The 19,360-nt window shown below is 31.7% G+C and overlaps 1 protein-coding gene across 3 annotated transcripts in view; it reads left to right on the top strand.

Moving 5' to 3' along the window:
* Nucleotides 1-3,928: 3,928 nt before the first annotated feature.
* LOC105326122 (spermine synthase) overlaps nucleotides 3,929-19,360 on the top strand; it is an 85,463-nt gene continuing 70,031 nt past the window's right edge. Inside the window, exons 1-12 of one of the 3 annotated variants that reach the window (XM_066081428.1) lie at nucleotides 3,929-4,040; nucleotides 5,759-5,878; nucleotides 6,313-6,436; nucleotides 9,751-9,859; nucleotides 10,095-10,159; nucleotides 11,661-11,842; nucleotides 12,015-12,169; nucleotides 12,371-12,460; nucleotides 12,699-12,810; nucleotides 13,289-13,374; nucleotides 13,853-13,962; nucleotides 14,376-14,524. In XM_066081428.1, the coding sequence (XP_065937500.1) occupies nucleotides 5,818-5,878; nucleotides 6,313-6,436; nucleotides 9,751-9,859; nucleotides 10,095-10,159; nucleotides 11,661-11,842; nucleotides 12,015-12,169; nucleotides 12,371-12,460; nucleotides 12,699-12,810; nucleotides 13,289-13,374; nucleotides 13,853-13,962; nucleotides 14,376-14,421 (1,140 nt within the window). In that variant the 5' untranslated portion in view covers nucleotides 3,929-4,040; nucleotides 5,759-5,817 and the 3' untranslated portion in view covers nucleotides 14,422-14,524. Of the gene's footprint in view, nucleotides 4,041-4,870; nucleotides 4,999-5,758; nucleotides 5,879-6,312; nucleotides 6,437-9,750; nucleotides 9,860-10,094; nucleotides 10,160-11,660; nucleotides 11,843-12,014; nucleotides 12,170-12,370; nucleotides 12,461-12,698; nucleotides 12,811-13,288; nucleotides 13,375-13,852; nucleotides 13,963-14,375; nucleotides 14,525-19,360 lie in introns of those variants that run through there. The other 2 variants (XM_034451722.2, XM_066081429.1) reach the window with 2 other exon arrangements.

Genomic DNA, 19,360 nt, shown 5'->3' with positions numbered 1-19,360 from the left:
GTAGCTATATGATTGAGAAAATGTGTGTTGTTTTTTTTTTTTTTTGGGGGGGGGGGGGGGGGGGGGTAGTATCATAAATTCTTAAACAGTTCCAAAAAAGTGTGTAAGTGTGTTAATTAAGGGGGACATTCGTTCAAAACATTTTCCAACTAATTGAAGAACCAACCCATTTTACTGAAGAAACTTGTTTGCTTTATAAACTTCAACAAGCCGGGATAGAAGGTAAACTTTATCTGTGGTTCGAAAATTATCTCCAGAGTCGTAAACAAAGAGTTGTAATAAACTCATCAGCTTCGGGTTGGCGCGACGTAAAGGCTGGTGTACCCCAGGGCTCAATATTGGGTCCATTGTTATTTCTTGTATATATAAACGATATAGTGTTTGACATAAGATCCACTATCAAATTATTTGCGGATGACACCACCTTATACATTATTGTCGATAACCCGGTCATCGCAAGCAAGACATTAAACAGCGACCTTGACAAAATCCACAAATGGTCTAATCAATGGTTAGTTACCTTTAATCCTCAGAAAACTGAAAGCATAACAATTAGTACCAAACGAAACCGAACTCTACATCCAGACTTGTACTTGAATGGACAAAAGATAAGTGAAGTGTCACATCATAAACACTTAGGATTACATTTTTCCGATAATCCTAATTGTGCCTGTGGACAAATTGAAACAACACTTCACTTTTTATTAGAATGTCCTCTATACACTGATGCAAGGAAAAAATTCATTGACCCATTAAGACCGGTCACTTTAAACATTCTGTTATTTGGAGACCCAGATAGAAATTATTCCTATAATACAAACATTTTCAAACATGTACATCATTTTATTTCTGCTACTAAACGATTTGTAACTTAATTCCACTTGCTACCGTATTGTCGATTTTGTTATTTTTGCATCGTACGACTGTTTATTACTCGGTCACTTTTAATGTTAATTCAAGTTATGATATCTCTCTCTGTATATTTTCTATCATATTTTTCCCTTTTCATTTTTTTTGTTACATTTTTCCATCAATTCCATCTTTTTTTCATTTGTTGTTCCTAATATACTTGCCATTCAGCAAGGGCAACTATCGTTTTTAATAGTTGAAAGTCAATTTAAGGAAACGGATTAATATAAGTTGTAACAACTTGTTTCCGAATCCTGTTTGCATTATTTATTGTTTATATTGATGTACAATTCAAAATGAAATAAAGTTTAAACTAAAACATTTTATATGTAAATATCCGTTTTGAAGAATGGGTGCATGGGGGAAGGGGGTGTGAGAACTCTCCTCGATTATATTGTCTGTACCATGAATCGAGGTGGGATATATTATGTCAGAAGTATTCATCACTTATATCGCATGCTTCTCTATGTACTTTAATTTAGTTTTGGAATCAGTACACACACAGTTGTAAATTATTTTGGTAAGAACCCAGAAAGTTGTGAGAACTTTTGTTTAAACTGATATGATTCTGAAACAAACATGATAAATTATGTTAAAACCAGACCATAAATACTGTGTTTTGTATTTTATATGAATATATTGTATAAAAGCAAGAGGTTCAATTATTTATATATGCCTACAAATTTTTATTGATCTAATGTTAACAATTTTTTTACTTTTATAATGCTGCATCTGTAAGTGGCTGTTTGTTTGTTTGTTGTTGTTTTTTATCGTCTCTTTCCAAACATGTATTTCCATCCTGTATATAGAATAGTTATAAAGCTATGTGATACTATATTTAATTTGAAATATTATTGAATTATTTAAAGTCATGTCTTAGACATGTTAAAATCAAATTAATTGATCGCTCAACATATGCAACTTGCCTATATAAAATAACTGTGTTTATCTAATTATATATCCAAGGTTAGAAATATTCAAAACTGTAATTCCGCAGCATGCGCGGATCTAAAGGGGACGGGGGGGGGGGCTATAAAATTAATTTTTCTTCATTCCATTGGTAACTTACACCCCCCCCCCCCCCCGGCAAACACAGTAATCCCTTAACCCCCCCCCCCCCCCCCACCCCCGAAAAATTAGTTTGAAATGTGATTTGTGTGTAAAGATATAATTAACTGTCATCTCTCTTGAGTTAAAAGTAGACACTTGTAAAATTTTGAAATTTACGTCTTCGTACTCTTAACAATTAATCTTCGCTAGCCAAGGGTGATGTTACACGGTTTTTCGACCTCACTTTCATACATATGTCATATATTTTAATGAAATGTAAGATGGGGAAATAACAATGCGTGTGCAATTAATGCCTATATTAGGACGGATAAGATACTGAAAAATAATAATAAATGAAATATATACATATACCTGATAATTCTTTCAAAAATTCGTTCCAAACTATGTACATGTATATATCACATAACACCGATTTGGGCTTTTTCATAATTGTATTAATTAATTGTATATTATTAAAAAGTAGATATTTATAAGAAAACTATATTGAAACTTTATTTTACGATTTAATCAATGGGCGCGATTTGCGCCATCTTATTCACCCATCTTCTTTGTACGAAATGAATTAGGTTTACAAACCAATCAATCTACATTCCTAATCAGATCATTTAATCCGTGGATGACGGGGATACCTATACAAGACAAGCGAACCACATAACCGATCATAGAGATATCTGATTTTAATGCTGACTGACATCTGACAGATTGATTTGTAGGTGTACCTTTTTTTTCTCTACTACCGCATAGAATGCTGAACACCTATCGAACTATCATTGTCTCTACATAGTAAATGTACAATCAACAATCATCAATACATACCAAAAAATCTGTTGAAACTAGTCTATCCAGTAATTTAAATAATTTTTTCGAAACGGCGTCCCACTGATCTAGAATTTTGTGGCAGAGCAACCATTAACCGATTTTCTTTGATTTATCTATATAATATATGCATCCGGCTATTGCACTAAAGAAACCAAACCCTGATCGACTTCTACTCAGGCATATTGCATGTACAGCACGACACAGTAATGTTTTAAAAGCAAAGGTTTAATTTTATATATTTACATCTACCAAGTATTATTTCCTCTCTTTCTTGCGGAAACTTAGAGCTCTATAGAAGCAACCAGACTAAAATCTACACGCCCCATTTATCGATTGGTCGAAATCTACAGCGGCTGAAACTGACAAGAAACTGAAAGGACTGATATTGACACACCCTGTTTATAGATTGGTCGAAGCCTACAGCGACCTAAGAAATATCACGGAGTGTACGAAAAAATCATGATGATGTCAGTCTCCAATTCTCACAGGAGACGCTTGGCTTTTTCTTTTTGCTAATTGTACTGATGTACATTATCAGTAATTTTGTGAATTTTTCTAACTTTTCATAATCAATTTATTAATTAGTTTAAAGAAAAATGTTAATATAAACAATAAAATGCTTTCTTCGATGATTCATTCGGGTTATGAAAGTAGCGATCATTGCAGAAAAAAATTACCTAACCCGCTTACGTCGGTTATGTATTTTTTCTGCAATGTCGCTACCTTCATATCCCAAATGAATCACCAACGAAAGCATTTTATTGTTTAAATGAACCTACATGTATTTCAAGTGTTAAAAATTGTAAAGGCATATATTAATGACAGAATGGGTTGATACAGATCTAACCCACACACTTTTAGAAAGCGCAAAAGAAAAAAAACTAGAAAAACCCCAATCGATCGAGAAACGATACACGCCCGATAGATTGCAATGGAGAATACCAAAAATAACATGACAGGTACTGTGTTCGAAGACCAAATATATCTTTAAAACTATCTGAGTCCATTATATAAAAGAAAACCGAGACACAGATCACAGTGCGTTTCGCCTAAGAGAATTAATTATTTCTCTATAGAACAATTAATGATTCATGTAAAACAAAACCCTGCCGCCGTGAATGACCTCAAATTGAGCAATTTGTAGAACAATACAATGTACTACACAAACAACAAACAAATTAAAACAACTATTCGTGTCTAGAGGACCTTTAACAACCCATATCCCTCATTTTGGAAACACGGTAAGAATGTCATTTTTTACATCCCTCTTATTACGCATTAAGATTTTTTTTTCATTTTAATTCCAGCTCAAAATTTGACCTCCTCTTTCCATCCTAAATTAACATTAAGAAAATTGGGCGAATTCTTTTAAAGCTCTCTGGAAATTAAAAAAAAAATAATGCCATGTTTGAACTTCTCTCTTTTGAACGTGACCTTCTGGACTTGTGATGTAAAAAAGGTTAAAAACCCGTTGAGAAGGTCGGGTGGTTAACAAATTAGCTATCATATCTTCCTTAATTTTTTTAGATAGTGTTTGCTAAGCTATAAACTATCATTCATTACAGAAAAATCCACACATTTAAGTAATGAATTGTGAATTTGTTGCAATATTTTTATATAGAGCTCGTCTCCATAAGGAGATAGGTTAATAATGATATATATTTTTTCACCACATGTTGACCCATTTGAATAATGATTGATGACTTTTAAGTTCTTATGCTCTTTGAAATTGATATTCTTGTAATGGCTTTCATTTCGTTTGTCATGTGGACGTCAAAACAAAGTGTCTGTGTTCTTAGAACCAAGCCTGTTTAGTCCCGGAAAAATGAAAAAAAAAAAAACTTATAATGTTTTAAAAATAAAACTGGGCTTATTATTTCAACGCCAGATAAAGTATAATTATGCAATATCTTACACAGAACAAGTAAAGGTATATGCACATGAAAGATAACAATTAATTGTATGTAAATTGAAGAATGAAGCATACAACCTAGAATAGGCAAATCAAAATATATCACGAGATAATGATACATGTACTGTACACCTAGAAAGTTAGGCCACCTTAACAGGTAGAGTGTAATCGGAATGTATAGGAAGCGGGTGTGCGAGCTAAACAATGTCAACATTTGCAGGTGCAGTTCATTTTCGATAGCTTATCAAAATTTGATTTGCAAGTTCAGGCGACTGACACACAGTTAAGTGAGTATACAAAATGCGCAATATACTATTCATTGTCAGCTTTTGTTTGCTATGGCAAAAGAACAAAAGAATAAACATATTTATTAATTTATCAAAGACGATTTTACAGATCTCTCTCTCTCTCTCTCTCTCTCTCTCTCTCTCTCATCCAATGCTAAATCATGTCAATACATGCATTTGTGATATAAATGTGGTAGTTAAAAATAACATAATATTAAACCATAGGAAATAAAACAGATAAACTGTTTACCTGGCATGCAAGTTGACCTACAATAGGAAGGGTAATTTAGATAACAAATAAATAATAAAGCCATGACAGAAGCTGCCAACGCATTTTCTATAACTCATTTCTTTCGAAATAATTAAATAAGACATGTAGACATGGATATCTCACATTAGTATTGTGCGCCACAATACAACAAACTGATTTTAAATACTAGGATACCTAAAAGGGTTAAATAATAGTGCGTTTGAACTAAAGATACTAAGACGTTTAAATGATCAAATAGTAATATAAAGAAGCAGCTGCTTGAAAACTGAGCTCCGATTTGTTTAAATGCTTGTTGCAAATTTATATAAGTAGTGGTGATGTTACTGCTAGTGGCTTTCAGATCTATAAAATGAATATTTCTGATGATGTAATTATACACATTGGCCAATTTAAAAAAATACATTTTGTTCACATCAAACTGCAAGTTTCTTTTGATTAAAAAAAAAATAGAATATATACTTTTTTCCACATTTGTACTGTTATTTACAGTAGTTTGCAGCTGTTTCACTTGATCTTTGACACCAACAAGAGAAAGGAAGAATTTCAAAATGGGTACTGCAACATGGATGATGTGTTTCACACTCGATAAAAAGACTTTTGATTCCGAAGGTGAGAGAGAGAGAGAGAGAGAGAGAGAGAGAGAGAGAGAGAGAGAGAGAGAGAGTACATGTGTTTCAATCCCATTCCTTAGAAGTAATTACAAAAAGGATACTGCTTGAAATCAATCAGGACAAAAATCTCTCTTAGCAATTTTGTTGAAGTAAAAACTCTGCAATATTAATCTGGATTTTATATCAAGTAAGTTTTTGCAAGAATCGTGGGTTTTGTGTTCAGAATTAGACATTGAGTACAAGAGCTTTACGTTAAGTCATGTTTTATTTTGTAAATATTTTCTCATTAAGGTTAAGAAAAATCAAAAAGGGAATTAATATATAATTGTACAGTTTTCTAAGCAAATACATTAATTTCATATGGACTATTTAGAAAGAAGACTAACTTGCATTGCAAATAAAATGAGTTCTCAATACATTGTATTCTTGTAGAGGCCCATGAACTGTACCAATCGCTACCAAACGTTTGTTTCGATGGCAGTGCTGAGCTACAGACTGTGTGCGACTGTGGCGAGAGGGGAGACAAAATGATAACGGCGACTTCTGATGATGGAAGGTTTGTAGATCGTCGGTAAATACGGAAATATATTGGATTTATGAATCTCATAGATGGCGAGGCGAAGCCGAGCCTTCTCTGAGATTGATCAACCCAATATATTTACGTAGTGAGTCAGTAACTAACCTAATAAGTGTTTTGTTTTCTCGAGGACTATCAAGCGACATATTTATTCACAAATAGCGATTATCTACGCAAACCCATGTACAAGCTGCCTAACATCTCTTCCAATTTAACTCATTTAAACTCTTCAAAATTTTCAATCTCACCTTTCAAATACTCTTTCGAAATCTTTGCTTCACCCATGTTTACTTACAATGTTTTGTTGCTATTCAATTTTAAATGTTTTCTCCCTTTCCTCTGCAGTGATTTGAGCAAATTTCGACGCTGCCACTATATTTACACTTGCAAATGTTTTCCCTTATATAACACTGTTTGAGCAATCCGCTGTTATTTCTGCATAACATCATTATGGGTCAAGAGGTCAAAGTAGCGCATGAATAATATAGGTCACTACTTTTTCTATGTACACAAACTAATCGGCTTGTGCTGAAACACACCTATTACATATCGTAAAGAAAACATAATTTTGGCATAAAAAATAAACGTACATGTATTTGTATTTTGTTATACGAAGTTTTATTCATTCATTCTCATAAAACAAACCATTAATCGCGGGGATAAATGATTCATGTTAGATAACACGTTAGGCATGTACTGGCATGCGACCAGTTCTCGCCGAGTACCATTTCTCGCCAGTACATTGTGACGTCATTTTATCAACACATAAAATTATATACGAAAAATGACGTCACAATGTACTGGCGAGAAATGGTACTCGGCGAGAACTGGTCGCACGCCAGTAAACATAATGTTTATGGTTCGACATCGTAACGAGGTGTTCTTGAAAATTACAATCGTAATTTGTCAGAGGAGTTAATTCAGTTAAAATTCATTTCTGATTTTATTACAAGCCTCGGTCAAAATTGCAAATGCAATATTACAGACCTTTCGTGTATAGTACATTCACGGATCACGGTCAAATTTTAAAATCCTTGTGTTTTCTGTCCGATTTGTTCCATAAAAAGATCATCAAAGTTAAAATCGCTTTCCTCTATAATGTTGGAGGAAATCATTATGCTATTGAATCTGATTCTGCGATAGATTTCCCCCTGAAAATGCCTAAGTATACTCTTACTCAACTTTCAATCGCTTGTTTTTAAATTTCTAACCGCTCTACGACTTCAACACAGGTGGTACTATTCCGCCAAGCTTCAATCAGTTTTTTCAATTGTACAAGTGAATTTTCTTTTCTGTTTCCCTTTTTAATGATAAAAAAGTGTTGTCTCCTCAAAAGTAGTGTCATATTCATTCATCACAATAATCAAATGCTTGCAATATTGTTGCACTATTTTTTGTTACGTCATTTAAATCGAAGCGGCTTTCTAGGTCATCACAAAAGAGGAAGTATGGAGCATTGTTAGTGTTATAATTTGCAACAAATGTAAATATAAGAAATAAGGTATCATTTTTGGATGTCTATCGGGATATAGATACGGGTTGGTACGTGATCAAATCTTCCATAAAGCCCTTCGGGCTTTATGGGATTTCGGGCTTTATGGGATTTGATCACGTGACCAACCCGTATCTATATCCCGATAGACATCCAAAAATGATACCTTATTTCTTTATTGTTCTGCTCTAGACAAAACAATGTGACGTCAATATTCTAAGGGCAACTACTCTAATTTCAAAGAATTACAAAGGGGAACTACTCCAAATACTTTAAGAACTTACGGCATGCAGTTTATGTAATGCCCGAAAACACAGTCAACATTTGTTTTGTTATATGAAGAAACAAACCAAAATTTAAGAAAGTAATTGAAAACAGATTGCCGTAATTTTCTCAGCTCAACAAAGAATTCACGAATTCAATGTTGTGCAAAGTTCATTTTCAAAATATCATCAGCATCAAACGGTCACTGGTGATATTCCGCCGACCGTAAGTATTAACATACAGAGGTTCTACCTGATTTCATTTCACAGTAATTCGCAAATCCTTATATCCGTTATGATAGCAAATCGTCGCATTGCGCGTCTTTAGTTTACTTGCCTTGACTGACTGTCTATTATGACGTCACCTTGTTTTGGAGTCGCGAAAAGTTATTTACGTCATCGTTTACGAATCAACAAATCAGAGGCGATTATTTGAAATCGAGGGAATGTTCTCTAGATATTATTCCTAGCCGGTCAATATCAAAAAAATATTGACCGGTCAATATTTTTCGGACGAGCTAATATTACAGTTATTGACTATTCGTCTATATAGAGTTATATTTAAGAAATGAACTCAATGTCTACCCAAGTTATACTCGTATAACCTGGGTTGGGGCAATTTACGCTTTATAATCCGCGAAGCGGATTATAAAAAAGCGTAAATTGCTCCAACCCAGGTTATACGAGTATAACTTGGGTAGATATTGAGTTCATTCCTTATAATTTAATTTTCTGGAATTTGCTGTACAAATTGAGTCCGTTTTACTTTTAAAAATGATATAAATCTGTTCAAAATTCATACGTAACGTCAAGTGAATTAGTACGTTGGTGCATTGTGACGTGTCTTGTGACGTGCAAACCAGGTTATACAAATTTAACTAAATTTTTCTATCCAATCAAATGCCGCGTTACAACCAGAATTAAATTATAGTGAGAATATACTACTGAATATAACAAAGAGATATATGAGACAATCACGTGCTATGGATAAACCAATGAAATGTGACATTTCAGTCCAAGGGAAAACAAATAGTTTGTATGGTGGCATATCTCTACCCCTTGCATTGTGTGCAAGATATTTTTTATCAAAATTATGTTGACATGCAAGATAGTTTGACTACTAGCAGTGATGTCATTTTTCACATAAGAGTACACAGCTGGCAATTTTGAAGTCTTCTTGTTCATTGTTCTCTGAAGCAATTCTAAATATTTTCGTAGCTTTGTGTACTTTCAGGTTTGATGTTCAGAATTTTTAGAATCAAGTATTCATTTTGTGTAATGATAAGATTTATAAATAGTTATCGGGATCGAGCATTATTACACAGGAAGACCCCCGGTCTTGAGATTTTCTATTAGCAGTAATGCGATTGTTTTGTGTTCTTATATCATCATTGTGCATTTGCTCTGAAACAATTCTAGATATCTTACATGAGCCTGTTGTAAGTATAATTCTGAACAATGTCATATGTAAACAACGCTTTTCCAGTTTTTATATTCTGCGTTCAAGCAACCATGTGTATTTATTTTTATGCTTTCAGTCACGTAATTATTCATCTGTATCACTTTGCCTATCTGACTGTGGACATCACCTTTGTCGTAGAAGATATCGATCAGATAAAACCGTTGTCTGAACCATTCACCTTGCAGGTATATTGTATTTTCTATCTCTTCCGGTGATACACACAGCTAAACTCAAATTTCTCAGGACTAGTGAAAAAAAAAACTTTTCCAAACGTTGTTTTGAAGTATAAAGATTACACTGTATTTATGAAAAAATTAATCAAATTCCTTTTATGAAATATAGTTATAGATATACAACACATGCAATGGCAATGGCCATTTTATATACTAACGTGTTTATCACAATTTTCCTTTTTTGTAGAATTTATCAGAGAAAAGAAAGAATTTAGAAAACCATCTTGGACAATTAGTGAAAAAGAGTGAAAGGTTTCATCTTATTTCTAGTTTAAAATATAATTAGGATATAAATCTAATTATTATTATCCTCGAAATTAAACATGTCCAAAAGGGAAACTTCGACAATAGGGTGGGTTTCGTAAACAGATTTTCTCCTGAACCACCGCATCAGAAGTGCCAATATTTACAAAATTAATTATCATCTATTAATGTTTTATCATCTAAAGAGGTGTAAAGTGTTTTTGATTGTGCTCTTGGACCAATAGTTTGGCCCAAATAGGGAACCAAATGGGCGTAACATAGGTATTCTTTCTGTAGCATTAAATACTCATCATTAAATATAAATGCAATTATTCTGATAACGTACAGAATCAATCTTGTTCAACCCCTGTATCAACCTCTAGGGAAATATCAGTGATGCAGAAAATTTAGAAAAATAAACTCTTTTAGAATATTTTTCTCAAGATTACTTCAGTTTGTGATGTTGCCATGCCAAAATATCAAATCCTTAAACAGTGTAGAAATAAAATGAAATTGTTGAACAAAATATACAACTTGTAAACCAAGAAGGGATCTAAACATTAAAATACAGTAGAATGGAATCTTTCGTAAAATTCTTTTATACAAGGTGTACAGAGGTACAAAAAGTTACATTTTGATGCATCATCCCAATACCCGATATAATGTAAATCGACAGGAAATGTAGTAACGTTAAACATAGGCATACTTGTATGTATAGAAAAAAGAAACAATCTGCAGAAACCTTGTTCTGTAATTCTCAGTATAACAATTTGTGCTATTACTATTCAAACACCCTGATGTAGAGTAGATTCAAACTTCATTGGACTCCTGGTTGACTGCAAAGCTCAGTAAAAGGAAAGTCTCAAAACCCAAGGTCCTAAAATTTTTGAATTTACCATGCTAGGATCCTGATAAACATATGTACATGTAGTAAAAGTTTCAGTATTTTTCAAACTGAGATCCCCTTCCTCCCTATGTTCATAGTTTTCTTTATCAGAATTTATTTTTATGAGGCGTTCGTTCTTGATATATAATGAACATACATTAAGCAGACGGCACATTTAATATTTATTAATTCTCTCCATTAGAAATCAAGGTATGGTGATACTAGTGTATAGCATTCTTTTTATAAAGGCCGTTTGATTCCTGCATTAGGACATGAAACAATAATTTGAAAAAAATAGATAATAAATTTTTTTTTAATGTGAAAAAAAAATTAAGTGATTTATACAATGTAAGTGAATTATAAGTGATTTGAATATCCAGCAGACAATTTTACTCAGGCGAACGACTTCTATGCCTTTTTTTTCAGAGTAATCAGAAGAGGGCTTTACGTTTATTCATAAATACTACTTTAATATACCACAATCTATATTTCTTCTTTTTTGCAAAGTAAATACTACATAATAATTGAATAATTCATTTTTTTATTGGCAAAAAAAAAATTATAGAAAAAATATCATTTAACAGCGCAGAAATACCTAATAACCTTATTTCTGTAAACCTATAGTTTAAGTGTTCCAATAAGAAGAGGACCTGGTATCACATGGACATATGGACAGACAGGTGATGAACGGTTATTTGAAACGGACTATGAAGAGATCGTGTTCGAATCGGACAGTAAATGGCAGAATATCAAGATCGCAAAATCTAGAGAATTCGGAAATGTTCTACTTCTCGATAATGATATCAGTAAGACTGCATGGTAGATATCTTGGTTATTTGTCATAGCGCAGAAATTACACGATTTTAAAATCAACCTAACACTTGCAAAATCTACTCAGAAAAAAATGAAAAATGATATGTTAGTCAGATAATGCCAGTCTCAAAATCATATTTAATGCATTGTTTGAACCTCTTTCAGTGCTTGGTGAAAGCGACTTGGTCTACACAGAAACTCTACTGGGATTAGGAAGAAATGAATTTAAAGATAAAACCATTCTGATATTGGGTGGTGGAGACGGGGGAATCCTACACGAACTTCTCAAAATGTCACCAGCTTATGTTCTCATGGCGGAAGTAAGAGTTTTTCTTACCAATTTTAAACTAAAATGAAAGTAAGAACTTTAATTTATAAACTATTTTTGAGTTAGGAAAACCATAGCATAAATTATCAGTACAAAGAATATATTTGCTATCCACTAAAATGAAAAAAAAAACATAAATAGTTAAATTAGTTGTGATCAATGCATCTGAAATTTTTTTAATCTTTTATTGTAGATAGATGAAGAAGTTATAAAAGCTTGCAGTAAACATATGAAAAAGGTGTGCGGGGATACTCTTGAAAAATGGGAAGGTGCAAACTATAAGGCATGTGCAATTATTTTAAATGATTATACAAATAAATGTAGATGACGAAAGAATTTATACATTTTCTCATAATATTAAAAACTGTAGTCATGAATAGAAACGTGTTTTTTGAGAGAGAGAAAAAACTGAGAAAGACTTTTCCAGTAGACAAATTATATCTTTATTAGGAATTATTCTAGCGATTTCTTATATAGAGGGGTAGATAATGACAGCCTCTTTTGCTTTTATTTTGCTTCAGATCAAGATATGTGATTGTATTCTTGAGCTCAAAGAAGCTTTGACGTCAGGAACCAAGTATGATTACGTCATTAATGATCTCACAGAATTTTCAGTAGACAAAGATAAATACGGTGAGTGAAGAAGAAACATCAATAAGATACATGTATATGGTTCTACGTATAGTTTTAATAAACACTATTTATAAGCTTCCATGGTTGGACTAAATGTATGTAAAGACATTGGGAAAATGTAAGATGTTGTGTTATTATGATTAATTTAGTGAAAGGGCTAGTAAAAATATGGAAAGTGTGCTATGTGTGGGATAAACTCATTGCAAATACTTTTGCATCTATTCAAGCACTTAATGAAACTATCAAATAACTAAAATTAGAGTCATAAACATTATAATCGTGTTTAAGTGCGACTTTGTTAATGATTGCATTATTTTGCAAAACCGTTTTGATTGGTAAACACAAAAAGTTTTACAATCAGTATATTGATGTATATTCAACGAAACCACCCTTGAATTATACTAAAGTTGTTCAGTGACTTGTGTAGACTTCTCGATATTAAATAATTTATATGAAATTCGTTATTCATCGGTTTTAGGTTTTGAATATCCGTTTGAAACAAGCTGTACTATATTGGAATTTTCAATGAAGATTTTGAAAATTGGTGGAAAATACTTAGCAAGGGTGAGTTTTTCATTTATTATCATTGATTGTTAAATAAAACGAAATTTAATCTTAATGAGGTAGAAATGTTTTACATGTGTATCTCTAGTGTTGAAACTACTGGAAGTAATGACGAAGAAAATCGTTGACCTGCAAGAAAAATACTTGTTGATTTAACCAAATCAGCGTTAATACTTTATAGAAAAACTTTTTAATTGGAATTTTTTTTCAAAAAAATAGTCTTGATGGAGGGCACTTCCACCCGCCTCTTTGCAATTTATGAGCCTTCCGATGCGGATAACTTATATGTTTTGTCTGTGATTTGCATTTTATATCGTAGAAATATTATCAATAATGATTTACATTTGTTGTTCACTTCATACTTCATGCAACGTTATATGATTTATATTTTTCGAGGGTCCATTCTTGCTATCATCATTTGAAATAATAACGACTTTGACAGAACTCCACTGTTTATCAATGTTATTTTCATTGATAGGGGAATTGTCTGAGTGCAAGAAATTACAGAAATCAATTTGAGAAGGATGTAAGAACCCTTGGCTATGACTTTACAAGGACTGATGTCCACGTTCCTTCCTTCCTAGAGACGTATCCTTTTATGAGAAATAAGATAACTTTATATACGATAATTATATAATGTAATCTAATCGAACTTCCAGTACTATAGATGAATGAAGAATCTTATTCTTTATTTTTATAGCTAAACTCTTTGCTTAAAGACAAGTGTTACAATTCTTGCGTTTGAGTATTTTCTGTAATCAGCGAAATAAAAACTAAGCAAAAATGAAATCAAGTTTGAACAGAAGGAATTGGCTCTCTTAGCTACTTTTATAGTGCCCCTGCGCAGATGTATGCCAATAATTTACATGCTAAACTTTAGTCCGAAGACAAAAATTAAAGTACAATTGAAATCATAATTTGCACTAGAGGTAGGTTCAAATTTATAACGTCTTGATTTTTTTAATGTGTGCACTACATTTGTTTCCTTACATGAATCATAGATATTCTTTGTATGAAGTTGTAAAAAAGGAAACTATAGATGCTTAAAATGATAGAACAAAAAAGGCAGTATTAAGAATGAATTTCATATTAATCTTTGACTTTAAAATGTGTTGAATTCGCTGAATCGAATAAAAAGGTATAAATTCGTTCTTCTTGTTGTAATCTGTTTTTTATTTTCCGTGCAAAACAATTGCTGTGAACATCCACGATGTGTTGTTTAATCTGCTGAAAATTTTTTGTGTGTATTATTTCATCTTTAATGCCAAAATGTTCTTTACATGTAACACTCTGGAAAATTGAAATTCTGTTTGATTTCCAATGTGTTTTTAGCCGGGCTCTGCTGAAAGCAGAGTCCTGGCTATAGGCAGGCAAATCGCCAATGTTACTATAAATAACACAACTTCAAAAGTAAACAAAAAACCAAACAGCGTCAAGGTAAAGCTTCCGCTATACCAAATAGTTATACAAAGAGCCACGTTTTGTCAAAAGTGTTGGCATTTTGTTTCTTTTTTTTAAATTTCGAATGAATTATCTATCTTTTTTAGTTTTCTTATTAATAACGTCGCGGGTAGGTTAAGGCAACTCCGAGTTTAATGACCGTCAAAATTATGATCAATTTAAAAAATGTTTATTTTTATGAAAACAGCGCGGAATATTAATACCAAGTGAATGTGTTCAACAAGATATTATTTTTCTACTTCGGAATCGACTCGATCTTTGAAGCTGCCCTGCCATGGTATCACGTGACAGTTAAAAATAGATCACTTTTTTACCTTAACAAAAAATCAAAAAGTGTAACACTACCCCGAAGTTCATTTGTATGTTTGCTACAATAATTCGATCGGCAATTAGTTCATGTTTATTAGTATTACTGCTAGAATCCTATTGTACATCACATAAAATAAATATTGTAAATATTTATCAAAAACCCTCCCAACTTCTAAAATTTCATTGAAAATACTACGTATTTTTCATTTAAAACAACAAAGCACAGGATTCTAGCAGCACTTTTCAGGTAGTTTAGGTCATATACCGTTGATATTTACCAAAATCATCTTTCCTAATATCCGGGGTAGTGTTACACATTTGCCATTTTTTGTACACACTGACAGAGGAAAGGCTGGTCAAGCCATATAAATGTCGATCCGCTTACCTTATAACACTCGGTGATAAATCAAAACACCCATGCCTGTATTATCCTGATTATATTCTAACTGGCACTCATCTAAATCTTAGGTATTTGTATTAAATAAGTCTTATTTCGGCATTGTTTACACTGCATTCCGATAATTTGTCTCCCGACATGATCTTCTCTTTTAAACATGCTTGTGACGTCATCAAGGATAATTATACGTAAAAGAGAGAAATCGAAGATATATTCAGTTAGAAGAGTTTCTAGTAATATTTTATGTAGTTTTTATAATTCAAACCAGAGATAAAGTTAAAATCGACATGTTTCTGAGTAAAATATGACATCATGCTGCTTATTGTGACGTCATATTGATCAGAGGAATTTGATCGCTGTGAGTTGCCTTATCATTCCCGCGGTGTTTTTAAAACATTACTAATCATTTTGGACACATACAATGCGTATGAATTTCCATGAACTACTTTACTGCGCGATGAAGAAATGGGGATTGAATATATAATGCTTGTTGCAAAATTCAAGGCAGCAACTGTTGAACTTTTTAACTTCTACTAGACATATTTTTGTTTATAGCCGCTTACAAAATTGGGTCGCTCTCTAATGCTTTGCCGACATTAAAAGCATGAGAGAGAGAGAGAGAGAGAGAGAGAGAGAGAGAGAGAGAGAGAGAGAGAGAGAGAGAGAGATTTTCAGTCTTTACTACACGATATGCATAAAGACACACCAAAAGAGCCCGGCTTTCAGTACTTCAGTACTTTGATTGTTTGTAGCAATCAATGTAAGTTTCGCTGAAATTCATTGCTAGTGGATAACCAAAGAACAACAATACTAAAGTCAAATTTAACAATTACATTTTTGTTTATTATTAAATGTAAAGGTTGTTAATAATTGTATCATTTCATGTTTTACTGTATTACCTACCGGACAATTAATGTTTTGAGCGACAAAGTGTATACACTACTTTCATATGATCATCTATTTTACTGACTTCTGATCTGGTAAGAGAAAGAAAAGACAGGAAAATAGATACATATGATCACATCCGGGGACCTCTTGTTTTGTAAAAGGCAAAAAGATAACAATCTACTTAGGGTCAACATATATACTGTATAGTTAGGCCTCCCTACTAAAACGCACACAAAGAAATATTTATTTCTAAGCCAGATGATTTATACCTCAGCGGTGAGTACCTTTCTATTATGATTTAACTTATTTAAGTTATGCATTAACATAAATAATGAAAACAATCATCAATACATTAACTTAGTGTTTATGTAGAATGTTATTCGATGTAAAGTGTAAATCAAAATTGCTTTATTTAACATTCACAAAACATAGAGCTCTTTATAAATGAATTAGTTTATGTTAAATTTTATTTGATGTAAACTGTAAATCAAAATTGCTTAGTGTATATGTAGAATTTTATTCGATGTAAAGTGTAAATCGAAATTGCTTAGTGTATATGTAGAATTTTATTCGATGTTTACTGAAAATTAAAATTTTTATCATTCTGCTAATTGGAAGTAAAAACTATGAGTAACTAAGGATTTCGAAACATTTTCTCATCAATTTTGAATTTAATTCAACAAAACGCCTCCACATACAAGTACGAAATACATTATTTTTGTGTCACACTTTCATAAACATCTTATATTCCAAAATAAATTAGGAAGATTTGATTTTCATTGACTAATTTTCTTTAGACATTTTAGATGACATTAAGTTATTTGTTTTCCTTCAAGAATTAGTTCCTTTAAAGATGAAAGATCGTTAAAATGATGCGAGAATGATTGATAAAATGAGAATCAGATTTTGCTCGACTCAAAACGCAAATAAAGATACTAGTACATATATGTAATAATCAAAAATTTGAACTAAAACTTCTTCTTTTTTTGTGTAAATTCATCTTTTTTCTAAAGGGTTTTACACACAAAATTGAGTTCTTAAAAAATAAACAAAGTCAATGCCATAAGTATGTTCAATTTGAACTGAAATATTCGAGGTACAAACCACGAGAAGACGCCGTACAAAAGATTGGAAACATGTTATGTTATTAATTCATAATTATAAATTGTCAATTACAAGTACTTATAAATAAAAATATTTTTGTTATATCTTCGAATATGAATGCATACGGGTTATTTAATTCGTTTAATTTGTTCTTTTGAATCCCAATTCGTGCGCCGAATAGTAAGATTCTTACAAGAAATAAACAACGTTATGTATTGAACATGGCGTGAGCAGTTGCTATACATAACGCCATGTTCACTGAAAAATCGTTGTAACTTGTTTTTTACTTACATTTGCATTTTACCCCTTGCAGATCCTCTGTATTTGACCTTGACGTCAATATATTGCATCAAAAATAAACGATCAGACTGTAATTCTTGTACTTTAAAAAAAATTATTAACCCACATAGATTTGTTAACAGAATAAATGAGATATTATACCTTACGGAAGCGTATTAGTGCCACTCTATATATATTTTTATTTTTAAAATTCCAACTTTAAAGTTGGAATTTCCAACTTTAAAGTTGATTTTTCCAACTTTAAAGTTGATTTTTCCAACTTTAAAGTTGGAAAACTTTAATCTTGGAATTTCCAACTTTAAAGTTGGAATTTCCGACTTTAATCTTGGAATTTCCAACTTTAAAGTTGATTTTTCCAACTTTAAAGTTGATTTTTCAAACTTTAAAGTTGGAATTTCCAACTTTAATCTTGGAATTTCCAACTTTAAAGTTGATTTTTCCAACTTTAAAGTTGGAAATTCCAACTTTAATCTTGGAATTTCCAACTTTAATATTCGAATTTCCAACTTCAAAGTTGGAATTTCCAACTTTAAAGTTGGAATTTCCAACTTTAAAGTTGATTTTTCCAACTTTAAAGTTGGAATTTCCAACTTTAATCTTGGAATTTCCAACTTTAATCTTGGGATTCAATTCAACATATTTATTAATTGTTCAAGATTATCATGCACATACTACCGTATATGTATGTGTTTACTGAAAATTCTTTGTTGAAAATTGCAGAATAGATTATTGTTTACATATAATTACTTTCCTTTAATGTTTTTCAGTAATACGCTTCCGTAGCTTCATTATGCTTAATCCTTTTATTTCTTTTATTTATTGAGGATTTTAAGAATTTATTTTATATGTATATGATACAATCAAGCAACCTTTTATACACATATATATATTGATTATGACATACCGGTAGTTATTGTTTTCATTGAATTCAAAAAATAAAAAAAATGAAATTATGATTATGACTTGTTCAATTAATTCCATTGAGTTCGAGTTGTTGTATTATCATATTCAGTTCTTCTTGAAAGCAAATGAGCTCCCCCATTCTTTTTATGTGTAAAGCCTAATTCACACTGAACAAAAAATCATAGTATATATCTATCAATCTATATATATAAATATCAAAAAATCAACTTTAAAGTTGATTTTTCCAACATTAAAGTTGGAAATTCCAAGATTAAAGTTGGAAATTCCAACTTTTAAGTTGGAAAAATCAACTTTAAAGTTGGAAATTCCAAGATTAAAGTTGGAAAAATCAACTTAAAAGTTGGAAATTCCAACTTTAAAGTTGGAAATTCCAAGATTAAAGTTGGAAATTCCAACTTTAAAGTTGGAAAAATCAACTTTAAAGTTGGAAATTCCAGGATTAAAGTTGGAAATTCCAACTTTAAAGTTGGAAATTCCAAGATTAAAGTTGGAAATTCCAACTTTAAAGTTGGAAAAATCAACTTTGAAGTTGGAAATTCCAACTTTAAAGTTGGAAATTCCAAGATTAAAGTTGGAAATTCCAACTTTAAAGTTGGAATTTTA

The sequence above is a fragment of the Magallana gigas genome, chromosome 4, assembly GCF_963853765.1.
Source record: "Magallana gigas chromosome 4, xbMagGiga1.1, whole genome shotgun sequence".
In the NCBI taxonomy this organism is placed as follows: Eukaryota; Metazoa; Mollusca; class Bivalvia; order Ostreida; family Ostreidae; genus Magallana; species Magallana gigas.
The sequence above is the reverse complement of the archived record's forward strand: the minus strand, read 5'-3'. Positions and strand labels throughout refer to the sequence as shown.